Below are 12,131 nucleotides of genomic sequence, written 5' to 3'. Positions count from 1 at the left end.
GCAGATGAGCAGGTAGCAAATCGCAATATGTAAACAGACGAAATACCAGGCGAACAGAATTTTAAGGCAGCCGACAGAAGTGAATTTAAGCTGGCAATGTTGTTGCTGTCAACAGTCGAATGCTATTGGACGATGCCCTTATTAGCGTCTGTCTCCCTCACACTGCAGTTCTGCCACTCATCAGAATGAGATCGCGTAAATGCAGTTATCAAAGTATATTTGGCAAGCTGCGTGTGCAGAGCAGCAGCCATCATTAATGTGCCGTAACAAAAATGTGGAGGGAGACAGTAGCGTCCGTTGTGTTAGTCATGTCGACGTTCTACTTGAGCACTGTCAGCTGGACAAAATAGAAACAATAATTTCACATACATATGTTTAAATTTGTGTTAATTCTGTTTTTTTAGTTAACACTTATGTAAAGTCATAAATAATGTTCTATTGTAGTTAATGATGAAACGGAAAAGTATCATCTGTTTGAGCACCAGCCGCACCAGACACGCAGGCAGACGAAATACCAGGCAAACAAAATTCTAAGGCAGCTGATAAAAGTTGATTAAAGCTGGCATTATTGTTGTTGTTGTTCCTCATCGACTGCGGTTGGAGGAATCGCACGCGAAAGCAAGGCAAGTCAACAAGTGAACAGAATGAAAAGCAGGTACCCGAACTACTTGAGTAAACGAAGGTAAGCAAAAGCATGTTTTGTCTCGTTCCCGCTGCAGTTGGGTCCACTTTTAGAAAGAGAACGCGTAAATGCAGTTATCAAAATATATTTGGCATGTTGTGTGTGCAGAGCAGCCATAATTAATGTGCCGTTCCATGAAGTTGGGAATTAGCGTACAGTGGCGTCCCTTGTCATAGACATACCGACTTTTGTTTGAGCACTGTCACGAACTGAAATAGAAGCAAAAATTTAATAATTGTTTCAATTCATAGTCACAGCCATACAATATTATACAAATTTTCTAGTTGGATTTTGTTAAATAAACTTTTAAGTGAAGTCTCTTGTTATGTTTTTAACGTTGTCGTAAATTGTTTAAATAATTGTTTACTTTATTTAGTTTTGCCTTTTGAACGTGGTTCCATTATAGCAAATGTAATTTGTGTATTTTAGATAAGATCTCTATAATGCCGACAATAAATAACAAAACTCACAAAGTACGATTAAATCTACCGAGGGGTTTACTATGCATATATGTATGTACTTTATAATATATATATGTATATATCTTTAATTTAACACATAGCTACGTTAGACACAGACCGTTAGACGTGCTCTAAGTTTAACGCAGGTGTTTAATGCTTTTATTAAGCGAAAATGAACAAAACTTTAAATTGATTTAACTTTTGCCATTTTGTGGTCTTTAGTCAGAAACATATACACACATGTGTGTATCGTATATATTATATATATATATTATTATCGCATATCGTTTAAAATAGTTTAATTACATTTATTTAAATTCGAATAGAGCGCACAGACACAAAAAATACATAGCGCTTAGTATTTGTTTTAAGTTCTTGTTTGGGTTGATGTTTAAGCTTTTAAATGTTGTTGCTTGTTTATTGTTTAATAGGTTTAAGCTGTTGTGCTACTTGTGCTAACCACAGATAATTCAACTAATTGCCGCGAACTGCATCTGACAAATAGGCATGCAAAATACAATACTTTTCATGTGTTGTTGCTGCTGTTGTTGTTGCAGTTGTTGTCGTAAAAACAACAATAACAACAATAACAACAACAACAGCGAACAGCACCTAGAACAATTAACTAATTTGCCTTTGCCTTTGTTAAATCTTTTTGTAATTTTTTTTTTTTTTTTTTTGGTAAACATTGTGCTTAAGTTTCTAGAGAATTTGACTTCTTTGCTTTTAGTTTCTTTTCATATTTATCATATTTATATATATATAGTATAGCATATAGCATATGTTTGCACTAAACTAAAATTGAAGTTAAACACACAGCGTAGAGTGTCAAAATTATACGTAAGCATAACGTTTACACACTCGTATATTTGTATATCTTTATGTATATATATATAGTTGTTTATATAGTTTATAGGAATCGGAATCTGGCTAATTTACGTTTTATGTTCAAATTGCCTGTGCCACAATTTGCTTATGCGTATGGTATGTGGTTTTATATGTTTTAATCTTTCTATTAATTGTATTATTATTGTTAGGTTTACGATAGATACTGTTGCTCAAATGTTGCGATTACAATTTGTTGATATATACAGAAAATGGGCGTGAGAAATGTCGTCTCCTATGTACAAATAATAATTCTTTGAATGACAGTCAAAGTTTGCGCTTATTTATCCGCTGCCAAAGCGGCGGGCAATCCACAATTCTGCGTCTCCGAGTGGCGACGCGTCAGCAATGGTTGCTGCTGCTGCTGCTGCTGCTGCTGGGATGGCAACTGTTGCTTCTGTGGATAGCTGTAGGGCAGCCCGTGACCATTGCTGAACGGCAGCCCATCGAGTTGGCCAAGTTTGCCCACAATTTTTGGTATTTTATCACTGTCCGTGCCCGTGCCAATTAGGCCAATTAGGCCGCTGCCGCCAATGCTGGCGCTGCCAATGCCACCGCCAATAATGTGCTGCTGATGATTCTGATGATGATGATGATGGTGATGTTGATGTTGATGTTGATGGTGATGATGTTGGTGATGATTGTGATTATGCTGATGGCTGATGGCCGGCGTGCTTTTGCATAGCGCCACATCCCTGTTGCAACTGCCGCCGTTCAGCTCCTGTGCGCCCTTCAGCGAGCTCGTCTTGCGGACGGTGCGTGCCTGGTCGCAGCTCCGGCAGCGTGGCTTTGCCGTTGTCTTGCCCTGGCTGAGCGCCTGCAGATTGGCGGCGACCAGCTGTGCCTGCAGCGTCTTGGAAGGCGAAACGGGCGTGCTGTCATCCTCGCCAGTTGGTGGCGGCGTGGACAGGCGGCTCGAGACGGTGGAGGAGCTGCTCGAGGACAGGCAGCTGCTGCTGCGACTGCTGCTGCAGCTGCTGCTGCTGTTGGCAGCGACATAGCCATTATCCGTCTGTGCCGCATCAGCATTCGTTGCAGTGCCATCATCATCATCATCATCATCATCATCATCATCATCATCTGCTTCGTCTGCATTATCTGCATCACTGGGCGGGTTGCTGCTGGGACGAGAAGCGATGGCAATGTCGTTAGTAGTTGCGCTGCTTTTGGCCACATTCAGCCCATTTACGCTTGCTTCATCGGCCACATCCGCATATTCATCGGCCAACTTATCCTCAGTTAATGCCAGCTGGCTGTCACCATTCGCTATCACAATTTGCTGCTGTTCCCGCTGCTGCTCTTGATCCTGACTAGTTTTGGTTTTTACATCGTCGGCCATGTCAATCCAATGGCCGCGATTATCACGCACGCCCTCAACGAGCGGTTCCAGCTTTTCCGAGAGCTTTGCAAAGGCCTGAAGATTTGTTATTAATTTATTAATAATTTGCAATTAAATGCCGATTAAATGTAAGGCTGACAACTCACCTCATAGATGGGCAGGCATATGGAATCAATAAAGTTCACCTGCATCATGGGCAGCTCATCTTCCTTCTCGCGATTCATGATATCCTGTTGAAGATGGAGAGCATATTAATATTTAGAAAATATCTCAATTTGTGTTGACTGAATTTTAAGATTGCAAACTGGAAGCGAAAGCTGAAGCCTATCAGGCGAAAAGTCGCCGAACCGACTCGAGAATCTTAAAGAAGTTTTCCAGTTCTAATCGTTTCTAAAATAGCACTCACAATGGGCGTTATGTTTAGCTCCTGTTTCTCCATGTCGCCCTGTTCGAAGAACTCCGAGCTAACCAAATCGGCGACACGCTTCTCAATCTCCCACGGCTTGGTTATGGCCGACAAATCACAGACAGTCATGCTCATGGCACGCAGCAAGGCGCGCGGCTCCTCGTCAACCCAATAGCTCAATGGCTCCTGCACGCTCTCCAGGAACGGGCCACGTTTCCTGTTCAAGATGGTATTAGTAAAGAGATAGGAATCTGAATTGGGTTGAACTCACTTGAAATAGACAGCCAGATCCGTGGACAGAATAGCATCCTCGAGCACGCGTATAACTCGACAATAGTCATCAGACGACAGATTGGCCAGAATCTGATTGCCGGGACTGTTGAGTATCATCAAGCACTGATCGAAATGATGATGCTCCATGGTGGATGTGGAGTAGAGCTGCGCCAGCGGCGAGGAGGCTCTGCAATAGAACAAATGAAGAGCATTACAAATGCAATCACATTGTAATGCATTTAATGTGGGCAACACACTTGATCTGGAAGGAGTTGTTGGTCCCCCGATGATCGAGATCGTGGCACAGGCAGCCAATAATCAAGGCCAGGCATTCGATTTCGCCAAAGATCTTCCACCACTGCGTGGTCTAGATATAATTAACAATTGATTAATTGAATTCATAAGGAACAGTCTCTCTTTGCGATTCTCACACTCACGGTTAAAATGGCAAACATCATTTGGGCCACATTGAAGGCGTGTCGCCAATTGTGATAGGTCACATTGCGATAGTTCTTCTTTACGCTCAGCAGCCAACGGCAGAGCACCTCGTAATCGATATGAAAACGCTCCACGAAATCGAGATCCAGAAACATGCGCAAACAGGCCTACAAATTGGAGAGGGCATTAGATAAGTGCATAGACTTTTGAGTGTGCTACAAGTTTTACCTTTAGCGTATCATCGTCCTCGAAGTGAATGTCATCAAATTTGAAATCATGCAGACGAAAATGTACAGCAGAGGGCACACGCAGGCGCTGTAAAGAGATGTGAAAGGTGACAATGGAAATGATTAAATTTCTATTTAGCAGTTATCGATAGGTTTGTCTTTCAGTAATAAGGTTTAGTTGATACCCTGGAAAATGGTAAGTAGGCTGCTTTTCGAGTTTTACTCTAGCCTCAAATCTGATGTAGAGTATGAAGTCTTTTTGGTGAAATTAAGTAAATATTCAGCTTTTACTTTAGTTAGCGGGAAGAATTGAATTTAAAATTTACAAATTTGTAAATTTTTTTATCAAGATACTTAATTTTATTTTAAGTGCGCTTTAATCCTTAAAACCCTAACTTTTAGTTGGAACAGCCCAAACGGAAGCTGAAGGAAATAAAACACACACGGCACTGTCCACCCAGCTGCTGTCAGGAAATGTTAATTGATGTCCACACAGCAGCTCATGATATACTCCCGGTTCGGCAAACACGCTGCCGGAACTGGCAAAGAAGCTGCAGAAAAGGGTTTTTTTTGCGCTTTTGCTTCTTGCGCAATGGCATAATCGCCGGGTCTCTTCGGTAAAAGCAATGCGCAAAGAATGGCATAATTTTAATTAAAATTAATAACCCCCAGCATCAGCGTCGTTCACGTTCACGTCGACGTCGACGTCGACGGTTGACAAGGCGACAGACGGCCATAATTTTAGCCAACATAATTACAGAAAGTGTGTGTTTGCAGGGCGAGGAGGAAGAGTGTGAGGCAAGGGGAGCGGGGAAGAGGGGAGGTCGGCGGCAACAGGCAAGCGACAAGAGACAATACACAAAGACAAACAGAGAGACAGATGCGAAAACTTGAACCAGCCCCAAAGTCTATGGGCTTATAGATAAAGAAGAATGGAGGTGGGGAGGAAAAGGGGGCGAGGGGGTGGGGGCAGCACGGGTAGCGGGTGTTAAAGTAGGGACTAGTATAACAAATGCTCTTAGCCAGTGTGCGAAAGTTTCTTTTTGTCATACTTGTGCGAACAAACTAATTACAACTGTCAACACGTTGGGCCCCAAACGGGTACGCCAAGGGTTGAGTGCGAGAGGTGGAGAGGGCAGGAGGAGTAGGGACGACTAAGTGAGCGACTGCGGGGACAGGTTGTTGCTGCTGTTGCTGCTGTTTCTGCTGCTGTCACGCAGAAATAATAAAAACATGGAAACAGAAAAACAGACGGGCCAAGCAACAAGAATTTATGGACTGGCATAAAAATGAGTCCAATAAATGGAGCCGAGAGTCCTAGGCTATGGCCCCAACCATTTCTACCATACAAATTAAGCGTGCACGCAAATAAAATTAAGCATTTAAATGCAATACCGCCCCACCCCAACTCTGCCCTTCGCACACCCCATCACCAGGATAAAGCGTACGACACCCGAGGGTGCCATTTGAATTGTCAGCATTTAACTTACCCGCAGACGATGTGCCTCATCCATGGTGGCGGATGCATGATAGCTGAGCACCTCCAGGGTCACGCTCTGCTTGGCCATTGCCACAATCGCCTTCTCGTACATGTGCGTATTGTGTATGCCCATGCCGCAGAATATGGCAAATGCCTCCACGAAGTTCTCGTCGTTCTTGGTGAAGTCCTAAACAAACAAAAATAAATGATGTATTAAAAATATATTCCACATATACTCTAAGTGCATCAAGTAGTGAAATTAAATTATTATTCTGAATAAATTTTAAATATTCAATGCATTTTTTCGCCTCTTTATATAAAAGTGTTTGTCCTGACTGACTTTTTGCTTTAGCTGAAATTTACCTAGTTACCTTGTGTAATGAAGGGTTTACGGTGTTGGAAAACGTTTGTATGAAACTTTATTGCTTACCACGCGATTAGCCTCAAACTCATTTGCTAAGATCTTTGTTCAAATTCAGTTGAGGGGTGTTTCACATCGAAAAATCCATTTCTTTTAAGTTTGCATATATTTGTATGCTTGTTTGTACATACATGTATGCATGTTTGTTTGTATATCTGCAAGCATGCTTGTATGCATGCATGCATGTATACCTATGTACATACGTGTATACATGCATACATGTTTGCATGTTTGTTTGTATATCTGCAAACATGCATGTATGCATGCATGCATGCATGCATACCTATGTACAAACGTACATACATGCACACATACATACATACATACATACATGCACACATACATGCATGCATGCATGCATGCATGCATACATGCATACATACATACATACATACATACATACATACATACATACATACATACATACATACATACATACATACATACATACATACATACATACATACATTCATACATTCATACATACATACATACATACAAAAACACGACAAAAAAAACACGAAAAAAAAACACTACTTTACCAGCTAGGCATGAAAAATCGCAGACCCTACTTGAATTCTTGAGAATCGAGGAGGAGAGCACTTGGTAAAAATTCCTTTTTTTTTAATTTGCAGCTTAGCGAAAAAATAATTTTGGTCTGCGTTTGGACTTATTTACATATATATACATACATACATGCATACACTGACAAACGCACGTCCACACACACACACATACACGCACACACAAAAATACAAGAGAGAGTAGAGCAATAATTATCGAAATTAACAATAAAATCAATTAACTAAATAAACAAATATAAAGTTGAAAAACGTTCGAACTAGCGTTCTCACGCTTGCTAGTGCGATGCTATGCAGGCCACTTTTATGGCTGTGTTGATGCTTTTGATGGACACTTTGACCACAACTTTTGAGCCGACTTGGAAGTTGAACTTTTCAGTAAGCCAAACAGTCAGGACAAATTCTATATATATATATATAACTTATAACTAGAAGTCATTTCTACTTAACAAGCTCAAGTTCTTCTTTAATTTATAACCATGTTCATGGGCAACAATAGAACTTTTTTTTCAGTGCCATCTTAAAAAAACCTACCAGCTCATTAAACTTATTTATTAGCTGTATGACGCCAATGATCTGACCGAGCGAGTTCTTAATGGCCATGCAGAGTATGGAGCGATGCTTGAAGCTGGAATTCTCATCGACGCTCGCATCGAAGCGATCATCCTCGTAAGCGTTGGGCACATTGACCGTTTCGCCGGTGGTGGCCACATGGCCGGTGATGCCAATGTTGATCGGGAAACGGGACTCGTAGGGGCTGGTGCGTGAGTTGGCCTCCTCCTCGCTCAAATCGTTCGCCTCAAAGTCAAAGACACGCGAGAAGCTGCCCTTGTCCGCCTCGTGAACGAGCAGGATCTGAACGCGTTGGCACTGAATGAGACTCTGCATGTGGGTGAGTATGCGGAAGACCATGTGCTCAATGGTGCTCTGCTCCTCGAAGATCATGCGCGCCAAATCGAGCAGCACCTGATTCCGTTTAATTTCCAGCTGAGATTTCTCAAATAATTGCGCATTGCGCAGGCCAATGCCACAGAACTGCAGATACGAGGCGAAGACCTGTGTGTGTAAAGAAACGAATTAGTATTTTCGGGCATCAAGGATTATTATAAGCAGAAATTCATCATGCTGTCAGCACACCACATGGCAATAAAAGACATGGGTGCGTTGACGGGCGTGCCAGACTAGGAGATACCTTTCTATGAGAAATTCTGAAATAACTTTGATGTTCATAGTCCGATCTTTATGAAATTATTAGGCAATACAAATTACATTTAAGTTTGAGTGAATATCAAAGGGCAAGTTTCTAGCTTTTAATTTCATTTAGGGGTATATGGGGAAGGTATCAAAATAAAATAAAATTTCTTAAATCTGTGATTGCAAGAGATTTCGAAGTATCGTAATAAACTCTTGCTGTAATTATTGTGCAAAAAGTTGCCCGAAATTTGTATACCCCTTTTAACAATTTGATAATGGGTATAGAAACACGAGCACGCCGCGTGGCTGCCCGGGATAATCCCATGTGCTGACATTTCGCAAAGCTTTTGTACAACAACTTTTGCTCTTTGTTAAATAATAAATGCAATTTACATACGTCAGGCACTGTGACAGCAGCCACTTGGCTGCCACACTTTTGCACTTTTGCCATTTTGCTGTGCTGAAACAAAGGAACTGCTGCATTTGGCAGCCAACTCACCTTTTCATCGATTTCCGAAAAGCATTCGCCATTCATTTTATTAATCACCTGCGCCACGCCAATCACATCGCCACCCGAATCCTTGATGGGCATACACAGGAGCGCCTTGGTCCGATAGCCGGTCTGCGAATCAATCTCACAATTGAAACGCTCATCCTAAAAGAAAATTCATGTTTAATATATGTAGGATCTGAGTGATGTGCCTTTTATGGAATAGAATGAGCTGATGAGTTGAAAGGAACTGCAGCGAAAGGGTTAAGTGTTAGAACAAAATAAAATATTTAAGGAACAAGTTTTAAAAAGATAATCCTAAATATTCGAGAAAAGTTTAGACCAGAATGCAAAACATGTCCATTTAAAATCAAAGTTTCCAGTTATGAAAGTAAAGAATTTTGGAAGCGAATGCTTCCCAAATAAAGAAGTTTGCTTTTAAAATTCTTTTTACAGACACCTTTGAAAGGTAAGCGTAACAGAAGAAGACGCCTTTCTAAATATAGCTTTATTTGGACAAATGTCTTTATTTATACACACGTCTAGACTAGTCATAAGAGACATTCCGCTGTCAGTCTGGGAAGTGTTCTACGCATGCTTCTCTCTGCTTTCGGCTACTCCCATTTTGAGCTGTTAATTCTGGTATTTGTGTAGGTCATCATGTTTCTGGTCATGTTATTGTCGCTGACTTGCATATTTGTGTGATCTTTTATTCGTGCTCGTACAAATGGTGTCATGCCCAGTCCAAATAACTCGTGCTAACTTCTCTCTGCCATAGTTTCGCCCTGCCCCTGTTCGGAAATCTGTGCCCCCTCTATTCACACCAAATTGCGCAGAGTTATCAGCTTCTGCTGTCTGTCTATCTGTCTGCCAAATTCACTTAATTGTGCTAAAATGTTTTGATAAAAGAACTAACACACCCCGCCTCCCCAACCGCCCAGGAGGGGAGTTGGTGCGTGCGTCATATTTAGGTGCCAACTGTTTGTTGTAGATGATTGTTGGCCCGGCCTTAAGTTGACTTTAACAGCACAGATAAACGACACGAGCCAACTCAGGGGGCAGTTTTTATTTTTTATTGTTTGGCCCCGCAGCTTAAAGCCTTAAAAAAGGGGGGCGCTCACTTCTATCAGCAATGATATAATAAAACATTGCCCAACACACATAGCCTTGGCTAAAAATGTTGCCTTCAACTAGTCGTTGGCTGCAAGATTAATTACGGCCCAATTGGCTGAGCGGCTGAGAAAAATGCACACACAATTCGTTTTTCTTTCAGTGAGCAATATTTGAAACTTCTCAAAAAAATGTATAAAGCTTTTTATAGGGTGTGTCTGACTAGGAGATACGCTTTAGCTCAGGTGATAGACTGCGCTTCAAGTTTCTCTCTGCTAGCTATAGCAGAGCGTTATTTCAAGTAAATGTTATGCTTAGTATGTAATACTTATTGATTTTGAGAGGGAAATAGAAGAAATGTTTATAAATTCAAGTCATCTACATGTTCATTTAAATACAATATCAAGTGTGCGCTTTAAGTTTCTCTCTCCATAAGAAAAGTTTCACAAGGAAGTTGTAAGCTAAATAAGAATTATTTTACAGATTTGCCAAAGATGTATACATATATTAGAAATATACAAGGTCTTTTGCTGGGAGGTGCGCACTTCAAGTTTCTCTCTCCAATAAAACAGGTTCCTTAATAACTTTTAAGTTAACTTTAACATGAATGTAGCAAAGGTGAAGACATATATTAAAAATGTACAAGGCCTAAGGCTGTCAAGTGCCCACATCAAGTTTCTCTCTGCTGCAGTCTGCAGAAAGTGCCTTGAATAACTTTGGTGTGTATCAATGGAAACTTATGCAACTTTCGGAATATATACTTGATGAGAATATATAAGTATTGACAAGGAATTTATCTATGCGTAGATATAGGAAAACTTCTTCTGCCCAATATGCTGCTCATCATTCGAGCTGGATTGCAGGGTATTTACAAAACCAATATCCGGCACTTGAAACACTATCTTCAGTGTGGCATGTGTATAGGTTTTTGGTCTGAATCCTGCGACCGCCTGGCACCATAAATCTTGCGAGTCTCGAATTTGCCATTGCTCTCGAGTGTTTGTTGCGCTTGATTTATGGTCAACGAGAAAATGGCATTCAAATTTGTCAATTCGATGCTAGCTGACGATGAGAGACTGTGCTGAAAACTTTCCATTTGGTTTGCTTGCATTGAACCGACCTGGTAAGCATCTGGTATATTGACCGGCTCGCCGCTCTCAGCCACGTGACCGGCAATGCCTGTGCCCCATGCAACGCGGACTTCCTCCTGCTGTTCCATTTCCTCGACTGTGCTGCGTGGGCAGACATCGAACAGCTTCGATACGAGGCATCTGCGAATATTTAAAGAGCTATTTAATACATTTTTAGATAATTCAATAATTATAAAATATATTTATTTTATACATAAACACAAAGGGCTTGCTCCTAGCGTCAATTCACCGAAAAAGGTTGCAATTAGTTGAGACTACAAAATGGCGCCACACAACACAAAATGGCCCCCTGCGGACTGTGCGTGTGTGTGTGTGTGTGTGTGTGTATTACAGTTATGAAGCCAAAACTGCAGCAGAGAAATCATAAAATGCCAAAAATAAATGCCATCAAAAATGTTGCACAGACAAAGTTGAAGCTGCCGCTGCGCAAAAAGTTGGCAGCTAAATGGCTCTGGGCCAATGAAGTCATCGCCGCTTTGGCAGTAGCCGACAGCAGTAGCAGTAGCAGTAGCAGTAACCGTAGCAGTAGCAGTAACCGTAGCAGTAGCAGCACGGGCCAAAGCACTTGCCTGATTACCAAATTCAATTTGCACAGCTATTAGTGTTAAATTTCGTGTAGCCCTTAGACGCAGACGCAATGGGGCTAAATTGTAGTCTAACTGCGAGTAAAACAAGTTTTTATAGACGCTTCATTTTGTGACTTTAGTTTTCTTGTTTGAAAATTTGCTTCATATTATTTTAAACTAGCTCAGTTAGTGGGCCAGTTAAGCTCAAACATAATTAATCGGCAAGCTTGGTCTGCAACTTGTACTTGAACAAGCAAATGCTTAAACTGTTTGCGAATTATAAGCAATTGTGCTTTTGCATTTGTGTTCTTTGTGCTTGTTATAGGATAGTGCTATAATTAGTCTATTTACGATACTGTCTAACGCTGAATGCAAACATTTGCTGAAGTCGAATAGAAAGCGAAAGAGTATAAGACATACATAGATA

At 41.1% G+C, this 12,131-nt stretch overlaps 1 protein-coding gene across 6 annotated transcripts in view; it reads right to left on the bottom strand.

The window, feature by feature from the left end:
- Nucleotides 1-1,756: 1,756 nt before the first annotated feature.
- Nucleotides 1,757-12,131, bottom strand: part of Pde11 (Phosphodiesterase 11) — a 91,449-nt gene continuing 81,074 nt past the window's right edge. For 3 of the 6 annotated variants that reach the window (XM_070209407.1, XM_032438647.2, XM_032438648.2), the window contains 11 exons: nucleotides 11,108-11,258; nucleotides 8,887-9,042; nucleotides 7,728-8,249; nucleotides 6,202-6,378; nucleotides 4,713-4,799; nucleotides 4,478-4,651; nucleotides 4,304-4,413; nucleotides 4,045-4,233; nucleotides 3,774-3,990; nucleotides 3,514-3,597; nucleotides 1,757-3,442 (listed from right to left, as the gene is read on the bottom strand). In XM_070209407.1, coding sequence (XP_070065508.1) covers nucleotides 2,309-3,442; nucleotides 3,514-3,597; nucleotides 3,774-3,990; nucleotides 4,045-4,233; nucleotides 4,304-4,413; nucleotides 4,478-4,651; nucleotides 4,713-4,799; nucleotides 6,202-6,378; nucleotides 7,728-8,249; nucleotides 8,887-9,042; nucleotides 11,108-11,258 — 3,001 coding nt within the window. In that variant the 3' untranslated portion in view covers nucleotides 1,757-2,308. The remainder of the gene's footprint in view (nucleotides 3,443-3,513; nucleotides 3,598-3,773; nucleotides 3,991-4,044; nucleotides 4,234-4,303; nucleotides 4,414-4,477; nucleotides 4,652-4,712; nucleotides 4,800-6,201; nucleotides 6,379-7,727; nucleotides 8,250-8,886; nucleotides 9,043-11,107; nucleotides 11,259-12,131) is intronic. The other 3 variants (XM_015173099.3, XM_015173098.3, XM_032438650.2) reach the window with 2 other exon arrangements.

The sequence above is a fragment of the Drosophila virilis genome, chromosome 4 (assembly GCF_030788295.1).
Source record: "Drosophila virilis strain 15010-1051.87 chromosome 4, Dvir_AGI_RSII-ME, whole genome shotgun sequence".
In the NCBI taxonomy this organism is placed as follows: Eukaryota; Metazoa; Arthropoda; class Insecta; order Diptera; family Drosophilidae; genus Drosophila; species Drosophila virilis.
Note: the sequence above shows the minus strand (reverse complement) of the source record. Positions and strands in the feature narration are given on the sequence as shown.